General features: G+C 54.4%; 1 protein-coding gene across 3 annotated transcripts; it reads right to left on the reverse strand.

Moving 5' to 3' along the window:
* Positions 1-1,171: 1,171 nt before the first annotated feature.
* On the reverse strand, positions 1,172-27,612 carry TRMT44 (tRNA methyltransferase 44 homolog). Of its 3 annotated transcripts, XM_032333704.1 has the most exons (11): positions 26,982-27,612; positions 25,437-25,551; positions 22,602-22,821; positions 20,849-20,917; positions 20,034-20,141; positions 18,791-18,862; positions 15,892-15,998; positions 14,889-15,072; positions 12,662-13,070; positions 10,396-10,512; positions 1,172-5,517 (listed from the first exon to the last, which is right to left on the reverse strand). In XM_032333704.1, the coding sequence occupies exons 1-11, from the start codon at positions 27,556-27,558 to the stop codon at positions 5,285-5,287; spliced, it is 2,211 nt and encodes a 736-aa protein (XP_032189595.1). In that variant the 5' UTR covers positions 27,559-27,612; the 3' UTR covers positions 1,172-5,284. The 3 variants fall into 3 exon arrangements, with proteins under 3 accessions (XP_032189595.1, XP_032189597.1, XP_032189596.1); XM_032333706.1 differs by lacking the exon at positions 26,982-27,612 and having other exon boundaries at positions 22,602-22,792; positions 25,437-25,547; XM_032333705.1 differs by lacking the exons at positions 14,889-15,072; positions 15,892-15,998.

Raw genomic sequence — 27,612 nt, forward strand, 5'->3', positions numbered from 1 at the left:
AAATCCCAGAAAGGCCCATCTTAGCAGGAAGGCCTGTCCCAGGACTGGAAGGTGGGCAAACCAGAAACAGATTGGCCTTAACAAAGCCTGATGCCCAGCCTCCACCAAGTCAAAGAGATTCACTGACAAATTAAACAGGCACTAAAACAAAACTCAGTACTCTTTGTAGGAAGACAACAGAGTTCAGGATCCTAGGACACATCACCCACAATATCCATTATACAATAATAGCAAAAAAAAATTCTCGTCATATGAGAAATAGGAAAATGTGACTCAAGGTCAAGAGAAAAAACAGTCAATAAAAACAGACCCGGAGATGGCCCAAATGTTGGGACTGGCCAGAAAGGACTTTAACCCTGATGGACAGAGGCTAAAGAAATGGGAAGTTTCAGAAGTTCAGAGTTGTTTTTTTAAAACAAACAAACAAACAAAACAAAAACTACGATATCTGAAATTTTGAAAAAATATATATCATTGAATGGGGTTAACAGTATATTGGATGCAACACAAGAAAGGACCAACAACTTAGAGACCAGTTAAGATAGAAGTTATCCAAACTGAGACACGTGTTAGAAAAAGGTTAAAAAGTAAACAGACTCAGTGACCAGGAGAGGTGGTGTCAAATGGCCGGAAATACACACACTGGAATTCTAGCATCAGACACTGAGAGGAACAGAAAGAGCTGTACGGAATATTGGCTGACTTCCCCGCCCCCCCCAAACTTGATAAAAAACAGCAACCCAGGGATTTAGAAAGCAAACCCATGCAAGATAAATAAAAGAAAATCACATCTCATGCACGTTACACATAACAGCTGAGAACCACAGATAGGAAAAAAATTCTAAAAATTAGCCACAGATGGAGCATTTCTGCATACAGGGGTACAACAATGAAAACCACAGTTAACCTCTTACCAGAAACCTGGGCCAGAAAAAGATGGAATGACATCTTCAAAGAGCTAAAAGAAAAACACTGTCAAGCCAGAATGTTATATGCAACTATAAAATACCTTTCAAGGGACGCCTGGGTAGCTCAGTTGTTAAGTGTCTGCCTTTAGCTCAGGTCATGATCCCAGGGTTCTGGGATGGAGCCCCACATCAGACTCCCTGTTCATCAGCTCCCTCTCCTTCTGCTGCTCTGCTGCTCGTGCTCTATCACTTTCTCTGCCAAATAAATAAAATCTTTAAAAAAAATACTTTTCAAAAATGAGAACCAAAAAAAAATGTCATTTTTCAGGCAAACTAAAGATAGATGATTAGATAACCAGCAGACTCTTGCTGCAAGAAATGCTAAAGGAAGATCGTCAGGCTGCAAGGAAGTGATACCAGATGGAAATTGGTATGGACAGGAAGGAATGTGAAATACAAGAAATAGTAAATATGTGGGTAAATATAAAATTTTTTCCTTTTAATGTTTAAAAGTTAATGGACTGTCTCAGGCAACAGCAACAACACTGTGCTCCTAGGTTTACAACATGAGAAATAAAATGCCTGATAACAACAGCACAAAGAACAGGAGGCATGTAAATGGCATGACGTCACTGGGGAGGCTTCTGCCTATTCTGGAAGTGGCTTTAATATTGATCAAAGGTAGACAATGACATGTGAAGGACATGAACTGTAAATCCCGACCAGCCATTAGAAATGCAATGTAAGGGGCGGTAGAGTGCATGCCAGTTTGTGACTCTTCGGGGGCCACCCTTGCCCTGCTCCCCCCAGCCCGGCCACCCAGGATGGCCTCTCTCTTCCTGGAATCCAGCCTGTCACTGCCAGGACACGGGGCCCTGCTCCAGCACTCCTGCCAGTCCAGCACCCCTTGGCCATTCTGGAAGGAACCACCTCCATTCCCAGTGCCAGCTCAGGGCATGGCCCACCAGAGGGGCTTTGTTAAGTGTTTGCTAAACACCTGGCCCAGGGAGATCTTTCCACTTCCACTCAGGGTGCGGCTCCTTCCCCCCACCCACAGTATTCTCCAGCTGTCCAGCAGCACCCCAGCCATACTGGCCTTCTAGTCCCCTATTCCCTGCACCATGTGGACAGCTCAAGGGGGAGACCACGGAATCACACAAGTTGGCAGATGCTCCCAAGGCCCTCACCTGGATAAATCATTGAGCAAGAGGGGGGCTGGAGGCCAGCCACAAAGGTTGCTGTGGCCTCTTTGGATTAAAAGTCCCTAGACTGCTAATTACCCAAGAAGCCCTGGAGGCCAGGTCCTCCGGGAGCAACAAAGGCCAGATGGATTACTGTGTGGTTTCAAGTAGCCTCCCAGTTGTGGCCCTGAGTGATTCACCTCCATTCATTAGAGGAGCCGCCAGGAAGGGCCCAAAGGTCTGGGGTTTGATGCGCCACCACGACTGACACACAGGAGCCAGGGGGCCAAGCTCCTGCCAGGAGCCTGGCCGGCAGAGCCCTCAACAGCTGCTCTCATGTCTTCCGCCGTTTCCAGACGTCTTGCAGACAAGGATGCTTCAGCACCGACACGGGGAGGCCAGCAGCACAAGCCCTAACTAGCAGATGAGATGCCAGTACCTGACCAGTTAGGCCCCCAGGTGCCCCCTCCAGTCAAGGACCTTGCTAAGGAAGAGCCTCCTGGAAGAAGCCAGAGCCAGGTTGGAACCCTGCTCCCGGTAGCTACTCACCATGACTTTGCGCAAGTCACCTGGCCTGAGGGACAGCCTGCTCACTGTGGCACTGGGTCACTGACACACCACAGGGTGGCAGGGTTTAAACACAACAGTGGTTATACTCTGTCATCAAGAGCAACAGGGCTGGAGGCACCAAGGGGGTACCCTCTGTGGGCCATCAGCCTCTCACCACCTTGGGCCTTGCCAAAGCTGTGTGTCCCCACTGGACCCAGGGCCATGAGGACGGTGTGCCAGGTCGTGCCAAACAACCATGAAAACCGTTTCGGGGGTTAGAGCCAGGTGACAAGAAGTCAACCAGGAGCTGGAAGACCCACCATTCACCTGACTTAAATATGTTTCTAATGAGCTGCCTCTCCCTGACCACAAAGCCCATGAGAACCCCCCCAGGGAGGTGCCTGCCCACTCTGAGCTCTCAGCCTCTCCAGGCTGGGCTGTCCCCCTGACACAGGGTCCTCCTGCGGGGGCCCTGGGTCAGTTTGCTGTGGCAGCTATGCCCCTGCATGGTGGCCCTCAGTGGGTAGTGGAAAATAGAAGCACAGTGTCACCTTCCAATCCCCTTTGAGGGGGTGACAGGTCTAACAGGGAGAGGTAAGTGGGGGTCACCTCAGAGGTGGGAGTGGACCCCTGCTGGCCAGGGGCACAGAGCAGGTAGAGGAGGGCAGACAGGCTAGAGGCCACTCCCCTGTCCATGCCCCCAGGACCCTCCCTCGGGGACTCTTTGTCACTCCCATCCTGTACACTCCAGCCACACAATCCTGTGGACATGTGTGCTGTGATGCCATAAGAGTGGAACACTAGATGTAACAGTGACCTCTGGGCAGGGACACGGTGCCGGTGGCCGTTAAGAAGGAGTACCTGCAACCAAGAAAGGTCCGGGTGACACGGCTTAGTGGGCCACTTCTGCTGCCCAGAGTGGCACGCAGGGAGTCTCTGAGGCAGGGCATGTCCTCCTGCAGCACAGCACCCAGCCTGGCAGGACCCTTGGCCACCCGCCTTGGGACAGGCATAACCCGGGGGCACCTAGGAGAGCTGAGGTCATCCAACACCCACCCCTGATCCTAGCCAAGATGCATGTTTTTCAGGGCAAAGCATCCACCTCAAGACTTTGTGGGGCCGCTTATTTCCCCAAGGGCCAGCCCACCCACTCCAAGACGAGCAGCTCCAGGGCTGGCGACAGGGACAGGCGCACAGCCTGCAGGTCCAGGCTGCTGTGGCCGCCATAGTAGCCCTCCCTCAGTTGGAAAGTGAAGTGGACACATGTGGGCTACCAGAGCCTGGCCAGCGGCAGCTGTGCGCCCTCAAAGACCAGTCCCAGGGCTCCCACTTCACCCCTTAGAAGGGGCTCCCCTTTTGAGAGGAGGGAATGGGAGGTTGCCCCAGGTCTGAGCCCAAGGCAGAGAGACCAGGGCTTGTCTTGCGGGGAATCGTCCCAGAGGCGTCAGGCAGCAAGTGCACAGGAGACCTCCACTCACCGGTGTCACGCCGATGAAGACCCCTGGTGGCCGTAGCTGAGGTCAGAGGCAGGGAGGCCACAGCCCCAGCATGGGCTAACCCAGCTCACGGCCACCATGAGAAGCTGGGGACTTTCTCCTTCTGCTCAGCCAGCCACAGTTGCCCACACCGGGCATCCCCCACAAACATGGCCAGAGGGGCCTCTGCATCAGGCCCCCCACCTCATGGCTCAGAGCAGCTCCATGTGCACCGGTCATGCCAATCGTAGCCCAAGGGGCACCACAGCAGCCACTGGCACCAGGACTTTCTGCCGGGAGCCTCCTGCAGGGAAGAGGCTGGGGGTGGGGAGGAACACGCCCACCACACTGGGCAAGGGAGGCAGGCACAGCCGCAGGCCCCACCTGGCTGCGGCTGGTCAGGCACTCATGTGCTGCACCGAGCGGAGGCGCCTCTCAAGGAAAGGGAAAAGTTCATTCTCATGGTCACGAGCAAAGCGAGAATACCCACACCGCGGAATACCGCACTGCAGAAGTCACCAGGGCATGGCATGCAGAAAAGGAAGGGCAGGACAATGCACATCGACATGACCTTTTATGTAAAACTGAAAAAATAATTTCGAACAGAAACATATAGGGGATTTTTTTTTTCTCCAGAACCAAAAGATCCGCTGACAGCACTTCTGGGGAGGTCTAGTAGAGAGGGACGGCAAGGGGGTTTTCGCTTTCTGTGATCTTTAGATTTTCTGGCCTTGTTGGGTATCACTTAGGATTTTCTTTCCTATCACCTAGTACGACCTAGCTGAAGACATGACAGGACCGGCTGTGCTCCTGGGGTGAGCTCGCTCTCAGCCACGAGTCTAGCGAGCCCGAGCCAAGCTCCCGAGAGAAGCTCCCGAGAGGGGCCAGATGGTCCAGGCACTTCCTCACTTTCGAGACAATGAGATGCTCCAAGTGCTCCTGTGCTCTTTCTGGAATAAAGATGCTAAGCACAGGTGTGACCTCGTTTACAACACAGCACCAGCACTGACTCAGGGGTGGATGCAGGAGGGACACCAGCTTCTGCAGCGTCTGGTGTGAGTGTAACTAACAGGCCACATTACAGGGGAATCCAGAGGAAGTCACCCGAACCTGCAGAGTCTGCAGTCCCCAAGGGAGCCAGGGTGTGCCCCTCGCACATGGCGGAAGCAGCTCACAGAACTGGCTTCTTCCTCTTGGGTGTCTGGGGCGGCCGCAGCTCTGCTGGCCCGTGGGCAAACGGGCAGCTGTCTGAAGGCAGAACACAGCCATCGGGGTGGTGACTGTAGAACCAGCACATGCGGGTCTTGAAAGCTTCCGAGCAGAGTCTTCGCTTTGCTTCCGAGTGCGGCTGCCTCTGTAGCTTCTTTTCTCTCCAGTCGCGAATGTGAACTCTCCCGTTCACAACTGTGTTTGGAACAAGGAGAAGACATGGCCCAGTCATTCTCCTCCAAGTCCACCAACTCACCAAGGCCTGGGGCTGCAGGCCCCCGACACCAGCCGTCCACGCCTGAAGGGTGAGCACCCGTGGAGGCCGAACCTGGAGCCTTGGCCTGGTGGGGCGGACATGGGGGTGGGAGGGAGGGCCCGAGGGAACAGGCAAGGAGCAAGCTGGGGGAGGCTGGGGGAGCCTGGAAGGACCAGCGCCAGGGGTCTGGGGTCTTCAGGAGGCACACGCTGAACACCTGGGGCTGGGGCAATGAGCCGCAGGGGGCGCTGCTGACAAGATCCACGCTGCAACCACAGACAAGTGCCTGGGGCTGCACTAGGACGAGCCTATGGGCAGTGACCGAGGGCCTGGGAGACCACGGTGTAAGAGCCACATGTGGTCCCAGGCTCAGGTGCAGCTTGGGAAGCCGCAGTGGCATCTATGGACAGCCTCACCTCTGCATCAAAGAGAGAACAAGCAAGGCTCCCTTCCAGGCAGGCGAAGAGGAGGGTTTACTGGTGCCCAGCAAAGTCAGAGCCCCCAAACGCAAACAGTGTGGGGAGGGGTACAGCAGCCCCATTGGCAGGGTGGGGGCTGCCACAGGACACAGGGACTGGAGAGTGGTACAGCCCCAGTGGCTGCCCGGGCCCCCCACTGGCCTGCCTCCTGAACCAGTCACCCCCATTAAGACCCAGACTCCACCCAGGCGTTCACCTGGCCATCTGACCCCCAGAAGCCAGCAACTCCACCGAAACATGGCCAAAGCAGCCACATCCATTCTGGTTTTCCCTGGAAGCTGTAAGGCCACCCGGAGACAGACACGCTCAGGGAGAAAGAAAGGAAGCTTAGTGAATAAATCTGGCTCTCCAGCTTCTAATGAGAACTTGAAAGCACAAACTAAAGCTTGGAGTTTGCTTTCAAACAGGCTCGTGTTGTGGCAATAATGAGACTGTCTCTGTGGACTGCCATTTATTAAACATTTTCCATTAAGGCAAGGAAAGGAGCTGCAGAGAGGCGCCTCACAGACGGAGGGCCACATGGACAGCTGGCTCCCCCTCGGAGCTGGCCTCCTGCACTGCTCCCCACAAGGCCGACGCCCAGCTTCCTTAGTATGAGAGCTCAGGTCAGGGGAATATCACTAGGTTCCACTTGATGTCCCTGCAGAAGGACGTGGCCCTGAAGTGTGTCCCGAAAGAGCCCCGAGGCGAGACTCCCACCAGGCACCTTTGGTGTGTGCCCAAAAATGCAAGGAGCCCTCGGCCTGGTCCAAAGCCTCCATAGGGGTCCCCACCCGAGGAGAGGCTGGCCTGCAGCAGGCTGTCACAGTGGTCTCGTGAGTTAAATGGGCACCTCATCACGTTTCTGCAGCAACACCTGCAGGGCCAGGGGACAGGGGGCCCAGGCACCAATGACAGAGGACCAGCCCTGGCAGAGAAGGTTTTTCCCGAGCTCTCGCGTGACACACTCCTGTGCACCCCCAGGTCCCAGGGAAGCTCCTGCAGTGCCCCTCCTGACACCCCCAGCTCCCATCCTGGGGAGGCCTGGGCCAGGCACCTGCACCCACTCCAGCCGGCTCACAGGTCAGAGCACCAGCGGGCCTTCCCAACCGCTGTGGGAAATACACTCCCAATCCTAGGTGGAATCACAGGATTCTCCTCCCAAACTACTTTCCCTCCCACAATCACTACGGGCAATTTACCAGAACAGTGCCCCATGCTCAGGTTCTGATCAGACGTGACCTGGGTTGCCAGGCCAGCAATCTCTAACCAGGAGAGACTTTAAACAAGTCCCCACGTGAGAGGCAGCCACAGGTTCATCATGACCAGCACAGAGTGACGGCACCTCAGGCACAGACCACTCGGCTACGGCCCCACCAAGCCCCTGCCCCCAGCACGCACCCACCCGGGCACTGGCCCATCCCCACAAGGTGCTCGGCTCCGGCAAAACTGAGGGCATCCAAAATCGCTCCAACCTCCTTGGCCCTGTAAACACGACCAGAAACTAGAGGCTCTTGTTTCAAACACCCTGGGAGATAAGAGCACACTCCGTGCATAGTTTTTGCAGACCGTGAGCAGAATGTTTACTCAGTGCTCAGGCCCTGAGCTGCCTACTCAGATGTGTTTCCAAAAATAAATGTGCCCCCCCTCCCCCGCCATGTGAACTGCATAGAAAAGCAGTCACATACATGCATATTTATAGTAGGGGGAAAAAAGCTACGATTTCACAAAGTCAAATAGAAAGCCATATTGGGAAAACAGAAGGGCAGCCCTTCTGGGTTCCAGCGGGGGTTTTCACGGACAAAGAGCGTGTGAGACGGAGAGCAAAGCCCAGGTAGCCATGCCAAAGCTGGAGTACAGCAGGAACTGCGGGTTGAGGAAGGCCGCCCCCGCCCCCAGTGGCTCCACTCCCCAGCAGGAGGCACGATGGCCCACACCCCAGCCTCTGCAGCCACTCAAAACATGGAAACTCCAATTCAGTTTACAGGGCTCAATGCCATCATAGGCACTGCCCCGAGAAGACCAGGTTTAAATGAAAACAAAGTCTATCACTACCAAGGGTACCTGCGCCACCCAAAGGCTCGGTAAGCCTGCACACCTGAGCTCTCCCATGCACGCGTGGAGGGAGCCATGTGCATCCAAGCTCTGCTGTCCCCATGTGGGGGGTCGCATACTCCTGAGATCTCCTGTGCCACACACACCTGAGCTCTCCCGTGCATGCGTGGGGGGGTTGTGCGCACCCGAGCTCTCCTGTGCATGTGTGTGTGTATGTGGGGGGACTGTGTATACCTGAGCTCTCCCTTGCACACGTGGGCGGCTGCACACACCCAAGCTCTCCCATGCACACATGGGGAGGGGCATGAGCACCCGAGCTCTCCCAAGTGCGCGTGGGAGCCATGTGCACCTGAGCTCTCCCGTGCACACATGCAGGCCTTGCTCACCTGAGCTCTCTTGTGCATGCATGGGAGCCATGCGCAGCTGAGCTCTCATGTGTCACGTGCACACACTGGCAGGGAAGATAAGGTGACAGCTCCCAACTCCCTTAGCTTTATAGGCTGGGAGTGGACAGATGCGCTCCATCGGCCATGGCCACTTGCCCCAAGTCACTGCCCAACCACTCTTAGCAGCAGCACTAGGGTGGGGGTGTGGGGACTGACCCAAAGGAGCGTCACTCAGCAGCTGCAGGGTGGCCCCAGGGGCGCAGGAGCAGCCCCTGCCGGCAGGGTCTTCTCCGGACCCCACGTTCTCAGCACATTTTCAGGCACCATCACCCAGAACCCACCACCTGTACGCCCTGCACCCACCTCCCAGAAAGAAGAGGTACTCAGCACCAGCCCACAGCTGGCCTTCCTGGGCCACCTCCCAGTGGAAACAAAATCAAGTGTGCTTCCTCAGATGCAGTCTGAAGGAGCCAGATGCTGTGCTGTGGGGGGACTTGCACTGGGCCCTGCCCTTGACCCTTGAGGCCCCCGATGTGGCAGAGAGCGGGTGCACAGATGGTGACCCCACAGCTGGCCTAGAGCTGGTCACAAAGGTGTCACTATTCCCCTGCCATCACGGAGGCCCAAGCCCTCCTTGCAACCACAGGAGGCTGCAGGCCATGCCCTCTCACTGCGCCCCAATTCCACTTCTTCCCAGCACAGACCTTTAACAAAGGCTGTTCCTCATCCTCTTTACCAAGTCCTGGCCCAGAGATCATGTCCCCAGCACGGCCCCCCACCCCCCACCCTGTGGGAGGGTAGGCCTCCCTGCACATCACGACTCCGGTGGACATGCACCTATGGCACGACGGTGATACCAGACACCAGGGGCTCTAAAGCCCCTCGCTGATGTACTCAGGGGTGATCATGGGCAGGCTGGGATTCACTCTACAATACTTTCACAAAGAAAAGGGGGAGAGGAGCTCCAAGAGGGAAACAGGACAAACGGCTGACCGCGCTCTAAGTAAAGGAACCTCCTTCTACCCCTGGTCCCCATGTGAGTATCTGTTCTGCGTCCCCCTCCCCACCAGCCTGGCCAAGAGCAGACTGAGTGAAAGGGCACAGGTTCCTGGGCCCCTCTATACCACCTGGCTATCCTGGAAGCCTGGAGCATGGGGCAGGACGGGATTGAGAGCTTTGCTCCCAAGGGCCCAGGGCAGACACACAGGGCAGGGCAGTGACCGGCATCGGGGCTCCCTCCTCTAACTGCTGGGAGCTCGGGATGCTTCCAGAATGCAGGCAGCCGAGGGCCAACACAAGTAACAACCCCTCCCCCACAAAGTCCTTTAGTGACACCCGGCCGGGAGGTTTTCAGACTTGCTCTTCCTTCCATGTGAGGCATGAGCACATTCCGGACAGGGGTAAGGCCAGACCTGGCCAGGGGTGCCATGCCTATGGGGGCTGGACTGGAGAAAATTGGACAAGAGGCATGGCCAACATCCCTTCCTGGTGGAAGGCACTCGGAGGGCAAAAGCTAGGCATGGGCAGGGGGACTCTATCCTCTCTCTCTCCCACTTTCCTAGGTACCTAAATCTCCTCTAAAGCAAACTTCACTCAGGGGCACCTGGGTGCTTGGTTGAATTTCTGACTCTTGGTTTCAGCTCAGGTCATGATCTCAGGGTCCTGGGATCGAGCCCCACATCAGGCTCCGCACTCAGTTCTCTCCCTCTGCCCTTCCCCTCAGATCACTCGTATGCGCACACTCCAAAATAAATCAATCTTTTAAAAAATTTAAAGGAAAAATAAAGCAAACTTCACTTAATAGAAAAAGCAGGGACAGGGATGGCAGAATCTGTGGGGAAGAACCTTCTGATTCAGGAAATCTAGGCGTGTCCTCCACATCTGAGGAATGAGTGTGTTTCCGGGCTTGATCCCTTACCTTCAAACACCTGATGGTTGTTTCTGAGCAGCGTCTGCAGGCCTCCACACTCCCGCTTCAACCTCTGCAGTGTCTCCCCAGCCAGCTCATGGGCCACTTCCGCCAAGGAGAGGCTTCCTGTGGAAACCGGGTTTCCCCAACATAAAGGTCAATGGAGACCTTAAACAGGCATGATGCCTATTGCCCGGAGACAGTGCCAGCTCCTTCTGTCCCGGCCCCTCACTCATGTCAGCAAGAGGGGCCGTGAGATTGACTGTGGCTCTGAGGCCACGCCACATGGAGTGGGAAAAACACGGCTGATCCACCACCCCCGGGATGCCAGGGACGTCCCACCTGCCAGGCCCTGTACCTGGGCTCTTGCCTCCGCCCACCCGACGACTGTGCAGGCCAGCAAAGACAGCCCTTCCTTCCAGACATGGAAAATCAGTGCCGCCGTGCGGCCCGGCCCGACGCCCAGGGGAGCAGCCGTGCTGTGCCTGGGATTCCATCTACCAGAGCCAGCCCGCCTTCACGATGCACCTCTCAGCCACCTCAAACCAGTTCCGAGAGCAAGCGGGCCGTCTAAGGAGAAGGCTGAAACCCTTGCAGACGGCTTCCCCTGCCCCTCCTGGGTCCGGCCCTGCTCCAGCTGCTGGCGATGGTGCTCACACACACAGCTGCATATGGCCTCCCCCTGGATGCTCATCCTCGGCTGTGTGTGTGTCCTGACCCAGCTGTGAGGGCAGGGGCCACCTCCTCCCACCCTGTGCCCCCTGCAGAGATCACTCAGGGCCTGGAGACAGACCTGTGCCTATGTCACATAGGGGCAGGCTGCGGAGGGGTCACTAAACTCCAGCAGCCAGAAGGTGAGAAGACCACCCGAGGGCAGGAACCTATGGGCTAAGAGGCCAAGGGCACAGGTCCACCCCACTGGAGCACCTCAGGCCAGCCCCAGACACCGAGATCCATGTGGCACAATGGCCCCCCCAGCTCTGCAGGGGTCTCCACCGGGCAGGCAGGCCTGAGACCTGAGACCTGATGATCAGAGCCACCCACTATCTATGTCGGACCCAAGAAGACCCAGGTGGTTACCACTGGGAAAGTGCCGTCCCAAGCACAGGCATGGATCTCCTGAACTCAATCACTCCTGGGTCTGAAGGTCGAACTCCCCATTTTCAGATGCACACACACGTCTCTGAGGCACCTGCCTGCCTACTTCAGGGACTCCTGGCCCCTCGAGGCCCCACTGGAAACCCCCCACCCAGCTTGCCTTCCTCTTTACTCGGGCCCCACCTCAGTAGGGCACAGCAGGAAGTGGGGCACCAACCCACAGAACAGGCCATAGCACCTAGTTACATGGGTGGTCAGCCACCCACAGCGGGGGCTCTGGCAGAGGCTGCCAGCACATCCCTAGAGAGGCCCTTCGGTCAGTGATCCATAGGGAAGGGGAGCTGCTCCACAGCCCTGCCCCGTGGCATGTACACCAGAGCCGTGGAGGCTCTGGGCAGGACGACGTCACCGGTGGGGGAGAACAGGCTCGCCGCCTGCTCCTGGGCACAGGCAGCCAGGCAGCAGCCCCAGACAGGCTGAGGTAAGGCTCCCTGGGATCCTCCAATGACTCCCACAACTCAGAGGCAGTCTCAGGCCCTGCCCAGACCAGCCAGCTCCACAGCGCCCTCTGGTGCCGCCGCGCAGGAAAGAAACCAGCTTGGATGGGGCAGCAGCCTAGAACTGGAAACACTCACTTTACAAAAATAACGGAAGCCCACACTTGGTTCCCTATCTCTCCTGAACACCACTGATTTCAGCACGTTACTCATCCTATGAGGACAATCAGATATAACTGTCTCCCTTTCACCACGTCTGAGTTTTGCACTTGGGGGATTTCAAAGAGAACCAGGTTATCTGACTACGTCTCCCAAGTGTTACCCTACTGTCAAGGCGACAGTGTGCTTTCCTGGCATTCAGGACTGTTTTCCATTTGGATGACCCCTATAAACTGAAAATAAAGAGCTCCACCCCCTGAAGCTTGGACAATTCTGTGAAGGTGAACTAAGAGTCTGAACACCATCCCTCTGCCCTCAGTGCCTTCCTCCGAAGGAATGGAGTCCTGCACATTAATGGGAACTGTAGGGAAACCTTTAAACAGAGTGTCGGTGGCCCATTCATCCTCGATGTCTCTTTAAAATACACGTAATTAAAAACAGCCACACAGTTTCAAGTTGGTCCTAAAGGAGAGCTGAGCCACCACCTGAAAGCCAGCAGGCATGTGGCTGCCGGGGCCTACCTCCTCGGTTCCAGGCCTTTGAGCTGCTGCTGGAAGCGCTTCCTGTGTTTAACTGCTCTCCATCCAACAGCAAATGTGCCACTTGCAAAACCACTTGGTCAATAAAATCTCGAGGAAGGGTGGCACAGTTCCTCACGCGCTCAACTTTCTCTCTAGGCTGAAATCCGGACAGCCAGAGTTGGTCAGCCTGGATCTCCGCCCTTCCTGTGGAAGCCCCGGTGTCCAAGGTCTGGTGCCCGTCAGGGTGATCTGCATGTCCCACTGTGGCCCGGGGTGGAGGAGGGACAGACACTTCGCTGGGTGGGCTCACGGGGCGGCCCCGCCTGCTGTTAATGTACTGGGTTCTCTGGTCATCCATGGAAACTTCTCTAGCAGGTGGGTATGTTCTGGATTTCCCAATGAGACAAACCTGTGTATGAAAAACAGCAGGGTATATCACCAGGCTCCTACAGCATGGCCTGGTTTCCACTTAACTCTCTTGTTCTGCAGCACAAATTAAAAGCTTTAGACATTTATCATGAAAGAAATGCTTACTTTAGGAACCAATATCAATAAAAACGTCCAGAATAATCCAAGAGCAAAAGCCCACGAAGAATCTCAAGGCTCAGACTTTGAGAGCCCTAACACACAAGTAACAACAGAGCCCCCCACTGACCTTACGGCCGTGCCTGCTCTAAACACTTCACTTGTGGGAGCCTTCGTGTGACCCCAAGCATGGACGCTGCTGGGAAGACAGACCTCTCCAACTAGGACGTCCTTCTGGACACCTGGTCTGATGAGGGGGGCATGTGGCCCCTGCAGAGTACCTAGGGCAGCAGGAATGCTCTCTTTGAGCTTTCTCCTCTATACAGCCCAGAGGAAGGCGGCCACACAGGCGTCCCCGGGGCAAGTGAGGCCAGTCTGGCGCCGCCACCCTAGGTACAGCATCTCTCAACGTCCTCCCCGGGTGAAAGCTACAAAACCAGCTTACAGGCAATAGAAGCAAGCATCAGAGCCACCCCTCACTACACTCCAGCTCTGCCACCTGCTCCCTATGTGATCATGGGCAGGTGAAGTGACATTGCTGTGTGGGGACAAATGTGCCAGGTGCCCCCATAGAACAGTATGATGTGTGCACACCTGCTCTCGCATCTGCCCCCCAGTTCACCGGGTTACAAGCAAGCTGAGGCTCAGAGAGAAGCAGGGTACATGCCCTCCAGCAAGAAAATGGAAAGACTAGCGCAAAAACCCAAACTGGGACCCTTGTATGCACATGACCCAAATCTCAGCGGTTCCCGGTGGGACTTGCTGACATGAGGGCACTTATGAGAATGACACCGTGGCTCAAAAGCACAGTCCCAAAGGAAGCTTTCGGAGTGATCTGAGTGGTGACTGCACAGGCAGCAATGATGTACCCGATGCCCCAGGGGCCCCACTCACTGCCACCACTGGGTGCCCACGATGAAGGCGCCGTGTTATCACCTCCCCTCCGGAAACACGGGGACACAGGTACAGTTTGCAATGTATGTGACAGTTCGTGGTGAGCAGGGGGCAGAGCCAAGAGCTCACCTCATATCTGTCTTGGGTCCTTCTCACCATATCAAGCAATTAAGCAATTAAGCTTCTAATTGGGATATGATGGGTTTTTGTGTTTTGCTAGTCAAAAAAGCACACTGACAGCCACAGAGTCTGACAAAAGGAAGCTACCAGAGATTATCACAAACCGGTGGCTCAGAGGGTGAGCGGGAAGGCTACCCAGTCCACTCTGACCGCCCCCCCCCGGCGGGGAGGTCACACTTGCTGTTTTCACAGACTGGGCAAGGGCCAAAGGAGAAAATGGGACTCATCTGGAACTTCTGAACCAGACTTCAATTTGGGCCAGTCACTGGGGAACCCGAGGAGTCGGTACTCAGAGCGGGCAGCCACAGACAATACTCAGGCCACTGCTATATAAGTCACACTGACGCCTACTCTGGGCAGGTACCCGAGGGCCACGTGCAATTTCTGGGAAGGAAATGAAGACTTGGCGAGGGTCCTGCAAAGCCACGACGGGAGGGGCCGTGGGTGCAGAATGAGCCCTCCAAAGCCCACCTGTGGCTGAGACACTGAGATCAGCACAGGCAGCTTCTGGAACGCATCCAGTGTTGAACACCAGCAGCCCTTTTGGTTCTGTGATGTGACCCTCAGCCCCCCATCCAGATGCCAGCACCCCACCGAAGACGGCGAGCCCATGGTGACCAGAACGCACCCTTTTGGTTGACGGGATGCGCAGGCAGTCCTCCTCAACGTGAAACCCGCAGGCCAGTCCCACTTCTGTGACGAAATCAAGGTACTCTCGGTACTGAGTCTTCCTGCTCTGCCTCCGGGAGTACTTCCCGGTGAAGTCAAAGAAGCAGCAGGGAAGGACAAAGAAACGGCAGCCATAGGAGGACCTTCAAAATCAATCCACCAAAACCGAAAGAAGATTCAGCAGGAGAGCCACGTGGCTATCATGCCTTGGAATAAGACATGTGTGCTGGCGGCTGCTCATGTTTTCTGATGAGAACATGAATAACAGCTCTCTCTAATTCAGTTTCTAGAAACAATGCAGCATGCCATACTTTCTTCATAAAACATGAATCTAATTACTTTCATAAAAACGTGCTCCCTTGCAGCTGTTCTCCTCAACTGCAACATAAGACTTCCAGAAGCACGTGAGGCTTCAGCCAGGAGGGCGGGAGCTCAGAGGCAGGCACGACAAAGACTAAGACGTGCTCCTTGACCTACATTACCCTTGGAGAGCCAGGGCCGTTCCAAAGACCCTGGATGGCAGACCATAGCCACAGAACATTCGAGGCGACATCTCCTGAGCCAGAAGGGCCGCCGCCCCACATGCAGTCCCTGGGCTGAGAGAGAAATATTGTTCCAAGGGTCACCTTGTCCACAGACTTTTCCTTTGAAGACCGGCCCTCACTGTCAGAAAACAACTTCCAAGAAAACACGACCTGTCTCCACACCAGCTAAAAACACCACCAAAGTCCTTAGTTTTCATCAGCGCTGTTGAGCAGAATGCCGTGAACCGCATTTGGGAGCTGATCTTCTCCAGCCAGGCAGAATTCAGCCCCGGCCTGATACGCTCGACACATCATCCTTCCGACAATCTGAGCCAGCTCCATTTCTGGTGTCCAACAGCCACTGGTGGCCAGATGCGGAAAGAGAGGGCACTCAAACCTCCCCTGCCATCCACCCTGCCGCCCAGGCCACCTGCTCACCGGGCTGCAATGACGGGTACCCACGGCGTCAGTTCATCGGAATGGTTACCAATCAACCAATCAACGTCAGGGAAAAGGGTCTTATCACTTGGGGTGATTGCACCTTCCTGAGGAAAAAAACACAAAACAAGACCATGTGTTCAGTAAAGCAGCACAGAGCTCCCGAAGAAAGGCCGGCTTGCTGGGCATGGTCTCAGCCCCACCCTGGAGCCTTGGGGACACCGGGCAGGCACCTGAACATAGGGCTGCATCTGCTCCAGAGGGCGTGAAACCCAGCGGCTTCCAGCATCATCGCTAGAGAAACCAACTATGCCCTCTGAGTGTTCATCTCTTTCTGATCCGTACAAATGCGCTTCTGTATATCAACATACAAGGAGCTGTAAGAGGTGGGACAAAGGAACCGTTTCCACACTCCAGAACATCGGAGCCACAGAGGGCTTTAAGAGCAAGTGAGCAGAACACAAGCAGGTCTGAAGTTGATCTAAGTGTGTAACGTAATGCATCACGCAACCTCACGCCTGCCGATCAACGTCACGAAGCACCCCCACGACAGCACAGGGAAAGGTAAGAGACCAGAGCAGCTCACACAGAGCAGAAGCCTCTGCTATCATGTGATATTTTTTAAAAAATATTTTATTTATTTATTTGACAGAGAAAGACACAGCGAGAGAGGGAACATAAGCAGGAGGAGTGGGAGTGGAAGAAGCAAGCTTCCTGCGGAGCAGGGAGCCCGATGAGGGGCTCGATCCCAGAACTCTGGGATCATGACCTGAGCTGAAGGTAGAGGCTTAACCCACTGAGCCACCCACGCACCCCCATGCGAGGTTTTGTAAACACTCAGACACCAAGTAAAAACCCACTCCACAGGTAGGTTAACCATTCTGATAATTCCTATCATTAAGCTGAAAGCAGCTTGATTTTATGACTTAAGAACGGTCATTATGAATGACTGAAGTCAGGTTCCAACAGTGGGTCTGTCGGTAAAAACCGGAAAGATAGAGAGAAAAGACATTATACAACCACTCAAAACCCTACTCTTGAAGCCCCAAAGGAAGCAAGTGCAGCTGCCATTCCTTCATCAAAACAAACAGAGAAGACACTAGGACAACCCCACTTCCAAGGCCATTCCGTAGGACAACAAAAACCATGGGTCTTGTGCAGACATGATGTAAATGAAAGTAGAATTTAAACTCCACAATCTTTCTGATTCTTACATAAGCATCTGGGCTTCTACTTACACACATACTAAAACACCGAAAACAGCACCAGTCAACAAGCATATGCGTCATTTAAAAGCAGGAAAAACAAACCTTTGCCGATATTCTCTATTCCCACCCTGTCTAGATTTAAAGTTGCTTATTTCCCTTTAAATGGCCTGCATGGTGGTTTTGCTTACAATCAAACGAGGATTTGGAAAGAAGCTGGAAACTCATGCTCAGCTTTTGACCATGCAGAGAAAGACAACCAGCCACAGAAGCAGCCATGAACTCCCTTCCACGAATCTTTTTTATTTTTTGCGATATTATTCTCAACTTTAGAAGAAAGTGAGGCAGAAGGGATAAAAAGAGTCTCAGAGTCTAACAACTTACAGATGTGGCAGAGCTGAGATTTGTTTCCCAAGAGCAGCGGGCAGAGTGGGGGCTACAAGAGTGGCTTTGACGCCCGTAGGCTTCCGGGACAACCACGTGCCTTGTGACGTCTGTGTGCTCTTACACTGTCCACAGCAAAAAGTGAACACGAGACGTCCCGTCAGCACTCTGCCACCTGGGAGGACAATCTGCATCCTAGTCACACCCTGCATATAACTCCAGGACCAAGGTCCTGAGGGCCACCAGGGCGGCAGAGCCCCGTTGGGTGGTGGGAGGAGCTGTGTGTGCAGACCCTTGCCGCTGAGCCCTCCACTGGCCGACTTGGAGGCCTTGACTGGACCCCAACTCCATAAACGCTGAACACCAGACCTGAGGTGGGACTGCTGCTCAGGGGGCCGGTCACTTCCTCCCTTAGGGAGACACTCCTCTCTGACTGGTACCAGGACAAATGAGCTACTCCTGAGCAAGGTTGCGGGGACCTGGGTTCACTGTGGCCTGAGGGTCATGGGCTCTGGAAGTCAGACCACTAGATGGCCCACAGGAAATGTGCGTGGCCCAGCTTCTGTAGCTCCATGGGGCATCCGCACACCTGTGGCCCCGTCCCAGTCCAGCTGCATTTTACCTTCCTCTCCTGGGCTCCTCGGCACCTGCCCTCTTGCTGGGAGGCCCTGCCGGCCACCCCGACACACAGCACAACCCAGACCCACGGCAGACCCCTCACCCCCCTCAGCGTATACCACACCTGCCACCCCGAACCCGCTCTGTATGCATGGGTGCTCCCTGCCCCCGGAAGGGGACAGCAGCCTCCCATCACTGTCGAAATATCAGCACCTGAGAATGCTTGGCAGGTTGAGGGCACTCAAGTATTTGGTAAATATGCAAACCTCTACTTTTTCTCCTGTTTTCTTTTGGGGGGGGGGTGCATCTCTTATAGCGTTCCAAACTCTCCTTGAAAGTGTATTTGAGGAAAAACCTTTCTGAAAAGCATTATGACAATATCATCCAAAACATCTCAAGTTTGGCCTATGACAGATTTTTTTTTTTAAGTGGACTAAGACTGATGCACAAGGATTTACACAGTGTGACTTGTCATCTGAAAAAACCACTGAGAACAGGTGAGCCAAGAAGCAGGGTGCGTGTGCCCTGGCCTCCAGGACAGTGGGCATGATGGGGGACCAACAGCTCGCACTGCTCGAGGACTAGCTAACATGCACGAGGCAGCTGGAAAGGTCAGCGCCGGGCACGCTCATGAAAACAATTGCCCCAGGGGGCAAGCACACCAAGAGCAGACAAATGAACACGGTCGGTACCTCCAAGCAAGTCTGTGGTCCATACATGTCCCAGATTTTTCTTCTCCGGACATCGATCCCTCTGCCTGGGTGCTAGAAGAATTTCAGAATGCAAAGGTCAACGTCAGTACATCATAATAAATGAGCAAGAATGCATTAAACTCTGCAGGGTGAGTTGGCAGCGTGAAGTACGGGACCCCTGATGGTACCCGCAGCTTCTCAGCGACTGAGGAAGGTCAGATCCCGAGGGCTGCTGAGGGTCACCAGGAGTCTTCACCAAGGGGAAAGACAGTCGAGGCATGGGAACGGGTTCAAGGCCAATGGCCCAGAAGACACACCTGGACACAGAGCTCCCTCTCATGGCCCAGAGTCAGGCCCAACCCCAGTGTACCTACCCCTCCAGCTGGCCAGCCAATGAGGCCTGTCCCCCTGCAGCGGCTTCACCCCCAGGATGCATGCCCGTGCCCACGGGCTCCCGCGGGGCAGCCATGCTCGTTTCCAAGTTGGGAGGAGAGAAGAGGTGCACAAGGTGCCCCGGCCTTACCTACCAGCCTGAAGGTCACCGCCTGATGTGCTGACACGCCCTACCCCAGACAACTTGTTTACAGCTGTTACTGTCACAAACCCATTTTTTAACAAAGCAAATAAGAAGTATTCCAACAACCCCATTTTAAGTCCTACAGCTGTGCACAGAGCGCCTTTCCCACAGGGCAGAATGCCACAGAAGTCAGTGGGGGTCACGGGGTGATAGTCACCTCCCACAGTGACTTCGAGGGAAGGCTGGACACTGGCTGGAAGCACAGGACTGGGAAGCTCATGGCTCACACTGAACCGCTTGCTCTAAGCGACAGGGGCTGTTCTATCACATCCCGCCTTTACCACATGGATCTGACACACCCCTGTCGCCAGTGCATACCATAGCGGGAATGTAATGGCCTCTACATGGGGATTCCAGCTTCTGGAGGACAGCACCGCCGCTTCTCCTTCTAGTGCCCTGACATGTCTCGTTCCCCAAAGAGCACCCGACGGCCACAACAGCCTTGCTAGGCACACCCTAGGCACACCCACGTGAGCCCTGTTCCAACCGGCAGGATGGCCATCCTCTCCCCGAGCCACACAGGCCCCCGCTCTCCTCGGTCCCAGCCCAACAGCCAGGCAGACTCTGGGTTCAGCTCGAACCAGCAGTGAAATACATCAAGGACCCTCGTCCTGGCCTGGGAGACACTCAGAAAAGGCACTAGGTGGGCCATGGGAGTGCCCTTACCCCCTCGGTGCTCAGGATATGGACCAGGAGACCGTTCCCGCATCCTAAGTCAATAAAGGACTGCTTGGTGGTCAAGCCCAGTTCAGCTCTTTCTTCTTCCCACAAAATCTAAGTTAAAAAAAAAAATAATAATAATAATCAGTACCTCATTCATTCCCTCTAAGAATAACTCAAGACAGAAACTCTGCATGAGTTATAAATCACGTTTCCAGGACAGGTGGCCAGTCCTTGTCTGCGGCCCTAGGTCTGTGCAGGTGACACACAGGTGAGCAGAGGGGCTGCCCTCGCCCGATGCCTCGGGGGTCTCGAGGCCACCTGTCCCAGCAAGAGTCCACATGGAAGTGGTCCTCTCCAGGTAAGAGCTTCACAGGCTACTGCTGGGTCCTCATGCCTTCTCTCTGTTCTTCTGGGCTGTACCTTCAGATGAAAGGGAATGAGAAATCATCTGGGCCAAACATGTGCTAGATAGGAGAGTCAAGACAATTCCATCAAGGGCACACCCAAATTCCGGGGCTAGCAAGCTAGCCAAGGATGGACCCAGGAGTGGAGGGCAAGTGCATGTCACAGGGGGCCTGTCAGCAGCTCGAGTGGTGCTGTGGGCCCGTGGTGAGGGGGCGTTGGAAATGCCCAGCTGAGCTAGAGCCCCTGCGGGTCCGCTTCACAGCTCAGGCGTGCTCCTCTCCCACAGTAAGACAAGAGTCCATGCCACCAAGCCTGCAAGCAGGCTTACGGATTTTGACTGTTGCTCCCCACCGGCAGCGGAGAGCACGCCGCCCCCACCGCAGAGGGGCTTAGGCAACTGGACGTGCGCTTACCAGCAGGTATGCAGCAATAGCCACATCTTCATACACAAACTTCTCAGGATCGGTTACTTCGGGCCACACCTAAAACATTTTCCAGGGCATATGTAACTGTTCGCTCATCACCCTGCCATTTCACGACACGTTAAGTAGCCGCATCAGCCTAAGTCAAATGAGACTAACCAGTCAGGAAAGTTGTAAAAAAAAGTTCATTCCGAAGGCAGACACAGATAAAGGCTCTCTTACAGTAAGAGCACAACATAAAGACACGCCAAATCTTTACTGCACGTGCATCACGGGACACGGCAAGAGCACTGCAGTCCATGGCAGGACTTTGCAACAGAAATGACGGATGAGGCTGTTTAGATGAGGCCACATCAAGGAGAACGCTCAGCTCTCCTTTTCCATCGTTCCTGTAGATGAGGAAGAGGAACAAGGAACCCCAGACGAGGAAAGCAAAGGGCTCAGGAAGCCGGGCCCAGCTGTCTCGTCTGTGGGCGCCTGGCTGTCATTTGTCAGGGGTGGCCCGCAGCAGGGGGTCCCCATTTCCCTCTCCGGAAAGCTAAAGCCTCCGTGGCCACATGGGACAACGAGCAGGTGCTCCAAAAGCACCGGCCGCTCAGACATAACGCCTCACTGCCCACACAGGCCACATGCAGAACAGACAGCTGGCAAAAGAGGAAAAACCCAAGACAAGACAACACGTTCTGATGTCCATGTCTAGTCATGGGGGATTAAACAGGTCAGGCTCTCTCACTAAGGACAATTTCAAAGGCTGGAGTAATAGATGAAGTCCTTTCCGGAAGGAAATGAATAGTTAGGAAGATAATGAAGGCCTCTCGGGCCAGAATCTGGAAGTGAAGGGGCCACCAGCTTTGTCGGCCAGGCTAGGACCCACACACTACAGCAAGAATGAAAGGGCACAGTCTCTAGCCTGTGACCTTTGGAATGTTCTGTTATACGATGATAGGTAACTAAGAAAAAAAAACCACACACACATCTGGGTGCCTGGTGGCTCAGTCGGTTAAGAATCTGACTCCTGATCTCAGCTCAGGTCTTGTTCTCAGATTCATCAGATTGTGCCCCACATCAGGCTCTGTGCTGAGCATTCTCTCTCTCAAGATTCTCTCCCTCTACAACCCCCCTCAAAACAAAACAAAACAAAATGCAGAACACACACACACACACACATACACACAAATGACAAATCATGGTTCCTTCCAGAAAGAGGGCCATACGTGGGCAAGACTACAAAAGAAGTTCAGCTACGTTAGGGAAACTTTATTTCTTCCTCTGGATGTGAGCACAGAGGTTTGCTGTTACTTTCTCTTTACATCTTAAATATAAAGTTAAGGACGTGTTCTGAAATTAACCTTCTTTCTGCAAGTATACGCTTTTTATACTTTAATTTTTCATATCTTTTCTTTAAACATGTTTACGTTTACATAAGGAAATGTGGCAATTTCAGAACTAATATCCAATTATTTTCAATTAAGTACTTTGCTTTTATTTGCTTGCGAAAAAATTAGCCATGTGCAAAAAAAAGAAAGAAAGAAAAGATCCTTTCCATGCGTCAACAGTTTCACAGTTTGCATCCCTATCTATGTCAAAATACAGCCTACAATGCAGGCCCTTAAGTGGCATTGTTTTGACTTGAGATCTGTGTCTGCATACACCACAAAGTTTACCGGAACATGGCTCTTCCTGGCATAATTTGGTCCATGTCCCCTCATCTAAAGGAGGGAATCACCAATGTTTCCCCAGTTACCTTGACCATGTCTTTATACTTCTCCTTAAGCATCTGGTATGTTTTGCTGTACTTGATGATGGAAATGAGGGACAGGGTGCTTTTAAATCCGCTCTTCTTGCTCTCCACAGACCACCGGGCCAACCTGGCCAGCAGCTCTTCTCCCAGCCAGGCGGGCTGGGGATAAACGATGCCATCTGAATGCCATCTTTCTGGACAGAAAATTAAAATAGATATGAACCTTTAAAAATAAGAGAAATATGAATAAGCAGAGCTGGTTTCAATTCTTATTTTTAAATTAAATATTTACCAAAAGAGAGGACATGTTAAGACAGCCATAAGTATAAATTACTTGATCTGAAACCCACCAATTGGGAACTAATGGCAGAACTTTCAACAAATAGAGAAAAACACATTTTTTCTAAGAGCAGAAAGAATTCTTTTCTTACAAATGCTGTTAAAAATGTATTTACCCATCCTATGAAGCCTGTCCGAAGGATGGACATGTAACAGAACTCCTCCTACTGTCTGCTTCACGCACTGATTAGCCATCTTCCAGATGTCTCAGGATTCTCCTAACACTGTGTTTTTATGTATTTTCACACATGCAACTCAAGTGTGAGTACACTGGCTCACCAAATACTTCCCAGCCAGAAAGCGGAGCGCTCAGCCCCACATCTAAGGATGACCACAGTCCCCATGTAGCTCAGGGCTGCGTGCGCTGTGTGTCTCCATCCACTGCTACCTGCCCCATGCCAGGCACACAGCGGGGCCTCTCTGTCCGTGTGCTGAATAAGCGAGTAAAAGCTCACCCCCATAGACTCAGATCACAGGACACTGTCTGAGGACACGATTCAGGCAGACCAATAAGGGGAGAGTGTCCAGTCTGTTGGGTGTGGAAAGGCTATAAAAAGGTGGTGTTCCACAGCGGCCCTAAGACAAGAGGAGGCGTGGGGGACAAGGGTGCATAGGGGTCAAGGACAAGTGGGGGGTGAGGGTGAGAGGTCAGGTGCTCTGACTAGAACAAGGGCTGTCACGCTTTTAGCCACCGTGAGCCCTGGAGACACATCTCACCCCCTCTAAATAACAGGCTCCGACTGTGCACTGAGAGGCACACCTTGGGGAGTTCACGCTGCAGGAAGAGCCTGGGAAGGACTCAGGCTGCCCCCTTCTACCCGTCCCTTCACCCTTTACCTTGGAAGCTCCCTGCTGGGGTAGGCACACCCTGTCTGACCCCTCCCCTGATCGTCCCTGGGCCTCGGGCTCTTCTCCCAGGTGTCCCCCAGAGTCCCCATGGCCTACTTGCCCACCCGCTCAGGGCTTACCTGAGATGCCCCCTCCTCACGGGCACTGCCCACCCAATCTGTGTGGACATGACATGACACAGCCTTTGTTACCGAGGGGCCATGGGGACACAGACATGGTTCCCCTGCTTTCCGGCCCTGCATGGTCCTCAGCACCAGGTGGTGGCAGAGCGAGTTTGTGTGTGTGGCGCTGCTCCCGGCCCCCTGTGGAGCATGAGGTGGGACAGGCACACACTGACACCACTGTGATGACAGAAGACCATGAGGAGCGCAGTGCACTACTGATGCAACCCTGTCAAGTCCCATTTCCCTTGTGCTCAGCACCTGGCCCAAGTGCCCAAAGAGATGTAAGGTACAGCTGCCAAGGGGCTCGAAGACAGGATACGCCAACCCGGAATGATGAGAGCAGGCAGCCGAGTCCGAGCCCTGAGTCCGTGAGCAAAGAATGGAACTGCCATGCGTGGAACATACCATCGTGCTGCTACGACCGTGCCATGCTGGGTGCCTGCAAAGCAGCCTTGAGCGCAGGCCTTCAGGGGCTACCTGCCAGCTTTGCCATCAGTGCCCGCCACCCAGTGACCGCCACAGGAAACACGCTGTCCCCCAGGTGCCTGCTCCCAGTCCCCACTCTCCAATACAAGCACATGGAGGAAGGGCCCGGGGCCAGGTCCCTCGGGCAGTCTCTAGATAATTCTAAGAGTCTTCAGCCAGGCTCTAAGTCTTGCTATCAAGCTTCTATGCCTACAACAGGTCCCTTTGAAGCCTAGGCCCTCCTCAGAAGTTCAAGAATTATTAAACCCATCACACAGGTAAGGAGACTGAGGGACAGAGGCCATGTACCCAGGGTCACACTGCTAGTGGGCAAACCCAGGTATATCTGCCTGCATAAGCAGGCTCTTCCCGCAGTATTCCCCTGCTTTATACAAGGCCACGTGCCAAGCCCAGTCTGATTCAACAGCACAATCCCCAAGGTTGTTCTGAAAGTACAGACCAGACATGGCTCTCAGGAAAACAGCAGCAGCAGAGTGATGAAGTGAATGTATCCCCCCTCTTGACTTTTCCATTTAAAAAACATCAAAGGGAAGTAAACCAAGTTTCACACTTGCAGTACAGGCCCAAAGCCACATGGAACGAAGGGGGCTACTGAACTACCACTTTCGGGATAAGAAGCACTGACTACCCAATACATACAGAACGTGAGCCTCAGCAGGAAATAAAAAAGGAAGCTATCCTCACTCCCTATTCCCAAGTTACAAGAAAGAAAGAAAATAATAATAATAATAATTGCGATTACTCAATTAGGCTAAACCTATGTGCTACTCATCACCCTGGCTACGTGGACTGGGCAGAATACAGACTCAGGCCAGGTGCCGAAAAGAACCAAGACACGCCATGGAAAGGGCACCTAGAAACAGGAAACACATTCCCACACCCCTTCACTGCCAAAGGGCACCTTCATCTATCTCTTCAATGACCCTGAGTCCTGCAGCTCCCCAGACCTGGGACAGAAACCATACAGCTCTGGAAGAGGACTCCATTCTGGAGCTCTTACCATTCCTCCTGGCTCTGACTGAGCCGGATTTGATACACGTTGCTCGTCTCAACCTTTACATTCCCACCATCATCTTCTTCCAAAGGTAAAAAAGTTACAGTTCCATTGAGGACATCTGGGGGAAAAAAAGACAGGGATAATCCAGTAAAACTGCTCGGTTCAGCGTTTTCTAGAAGCAGCACTAAAAAGAGTCATGACTCAGGCCGACTTTGCTCTCCCAGGGCTTCCCTCCTCCCCACCCCACCCCACTCCCCCTTTATCACAGCAACCAGGAGGACAGACACGTTTGATGTCCTATTCACTGCTGCATCCCAGGCCCACACAGCAGACACGCTCAGCAGCAGCTGAAGGGAGAAAGCCCCAGTTGAGGACCACTGCCTCTCCCTCACAGGGAAGCCAATCTGGGAGTGCAGACGTCTACATCTGAAGCCCTCGGGGGCACTGACTCACCAACCTCTGTCTGGTAGAGGGGAAATGGAGATCAAACACAGGAGACAGAAACTGGAAGAGTTCCTAAATTTGTGTGGACATGACAGATGAAAAGAGAGCCTCCCAGCAGAGGGGACACGTGGGAAGAGCCTTGCAGAGGCAGAGAGGCAGACAGCGCTGGGAAGTGGGAGTGGGAGGGAAGGCGCCTACAGCAATTTGGTGTTGTTGAATGTGGTCCCACAGCCTCTCGAAGGCAACGGCACCCAAATGCCCCAGGCTGTGTCTCTGCCATGCGACAAGGCACGGAGGGTCTCTGCAGATGTGACGAGGCTACAAACCTCAGAAGGGAGTACTTGGGATTAAACAGGTGGCTCAGGTCAGTCACAGGGGCCCAGATAAGCTGAAAACTTTCTCCAGCTGGAGGCAGAAAAGGAGGATGCAAGCATGAGAAGGACTGGACCCCACTGCGGGCTCTGAGAAAACCCGATGGAAGCTTCCAGCAGCTGCTCCAGGAGCAGGCCTTCCACTCATCTCTTCCCCAGCTAAACTCCTATCCATCATTCAACACAGGGAACGCCTTCACCTTCTCCCTCAGGCATTCCAGACCCCTCCCAACAATGACCCCATTCTCTACACTAGAAATACGTATTTCTATACGTCCCTTCAAAAAACAGTAAAAAAAAAAAAAAAACAAATTTACAACCTTCCTAGGACACTGCAAAGGTACTGACATAGTAACCGTGCGTGCCTCTTCACTGATCTGAGGTTCAAAAAATGCTTTTTCATCTAACTGCATCCTGTGCCAAAGATTCTCTCCCTGAACCAACTCCAGCCCGCCTCCTCTGCGCCCCGTCTCAACGAGGCTGCAACCTGGCCTAGAAGCTTCACTCAACCCTGACACGGCTCCTAATAGCTCAAGGCCGCAGCCCTAGAATGACCCAAGCCTCCCCCAAAGCTGCCAGGACCGTAACTGCCCTGACCTGAAGGTGAGTCCCCGCGCCCCCGCGTCCCCGCGTCGGGGGGAGGAGCCTAGGTTCCAGGAGCCCGCTGAGAAATCCTGCCTGGGTGAATTTCCACCTCCCTCGTTCCGCCCGTCACCACGAGACAGGCTCCTACCTTGCACGACTAGTTCTCTCCTCGGGACAGCAAGCGGGCAGCGAGGGCCTGTTTTCGGGATGAGAGTTCTGAGAACCACGGCGAGCTCGCTCGGCGCCTCCGGCTGAGATCCCGCCGCGGGCCCGCTAAGGAAGGCCAGCAGCTCTGGATGGCCGCCGTCGAGGCTCTGAGAGAAAGCGTCCCAGAGAGAATCCAGATCCGAGGCAGGGAAATCGCTCTCCCCGACTCCAGCCTCGCCGGCCGGCCCGGAACCCCCTGCGAGCCGAGCCGCGGCGGCCGCTTCCCTGCGGTTCTCCCTTTGCCCGTGCCGGGGCTGCGATTCCCCGGGCCCGCGAATCGCGGTGCCCCGCGCCGGGCCTGTAGTCTGCCCGGGACCCAGGCCCTCGCCGGGGGAGCGAGGGCGGGGTCCCGCAGCGGCCCGGGGCAACGCCACACTCCGCCGGGCCTCCAGACGGACGCCACACAGCCGTTTGTTGGCCACCTGCGGCCTCTCCAGCCACACGGCCACCGCCGCCCAGAAGCCCCCCGGGAGTAGCGCACCCGGGTCGCGCACAGCAGCCCGGCCCACCTCCGCCATGGTTAGCCCGCGCCCAGCGCTGCGCGACTACGGCGTGCCGCGACGACGCACAGG

Source organism: Mustela erminea, chromosome 2 (genome assembly GCF_009829155.1).
Source record: "Mustela erminea isolate mMusErm1 chromosome 2, mMusErm1.Pri, whole genome shotgun sequence".
NCBI lineage: Eukaryota > Metazoa > Chordata > Mammalia > Carnivora > Mustelidae > Mustela > Mustela erminea.

Coding starts and splice junctions, on each gene's coding strand:
- TRMT44 (XM_032333704.1), bottom strand. CDS start 27,558: ATGGCGGAGGTGGGCCGGGCTGCTGTGCGCGACCCGGGTGCGCTACTC. Junction 20,142..20,848: donor CTATTGCTGCATACCTGCTG/GTAAGCGCACGT, acceptor TTTTTAACTTAG/ATTTTGTGGGAAGAAGAAAG. Junction 13,071..14,888: donor GCATCCCGTCAACCAAAAGG/GTGCGTTCTGGT, acceptor TTTCATACACAG/GTTTGTCTCATTGGGAAATC.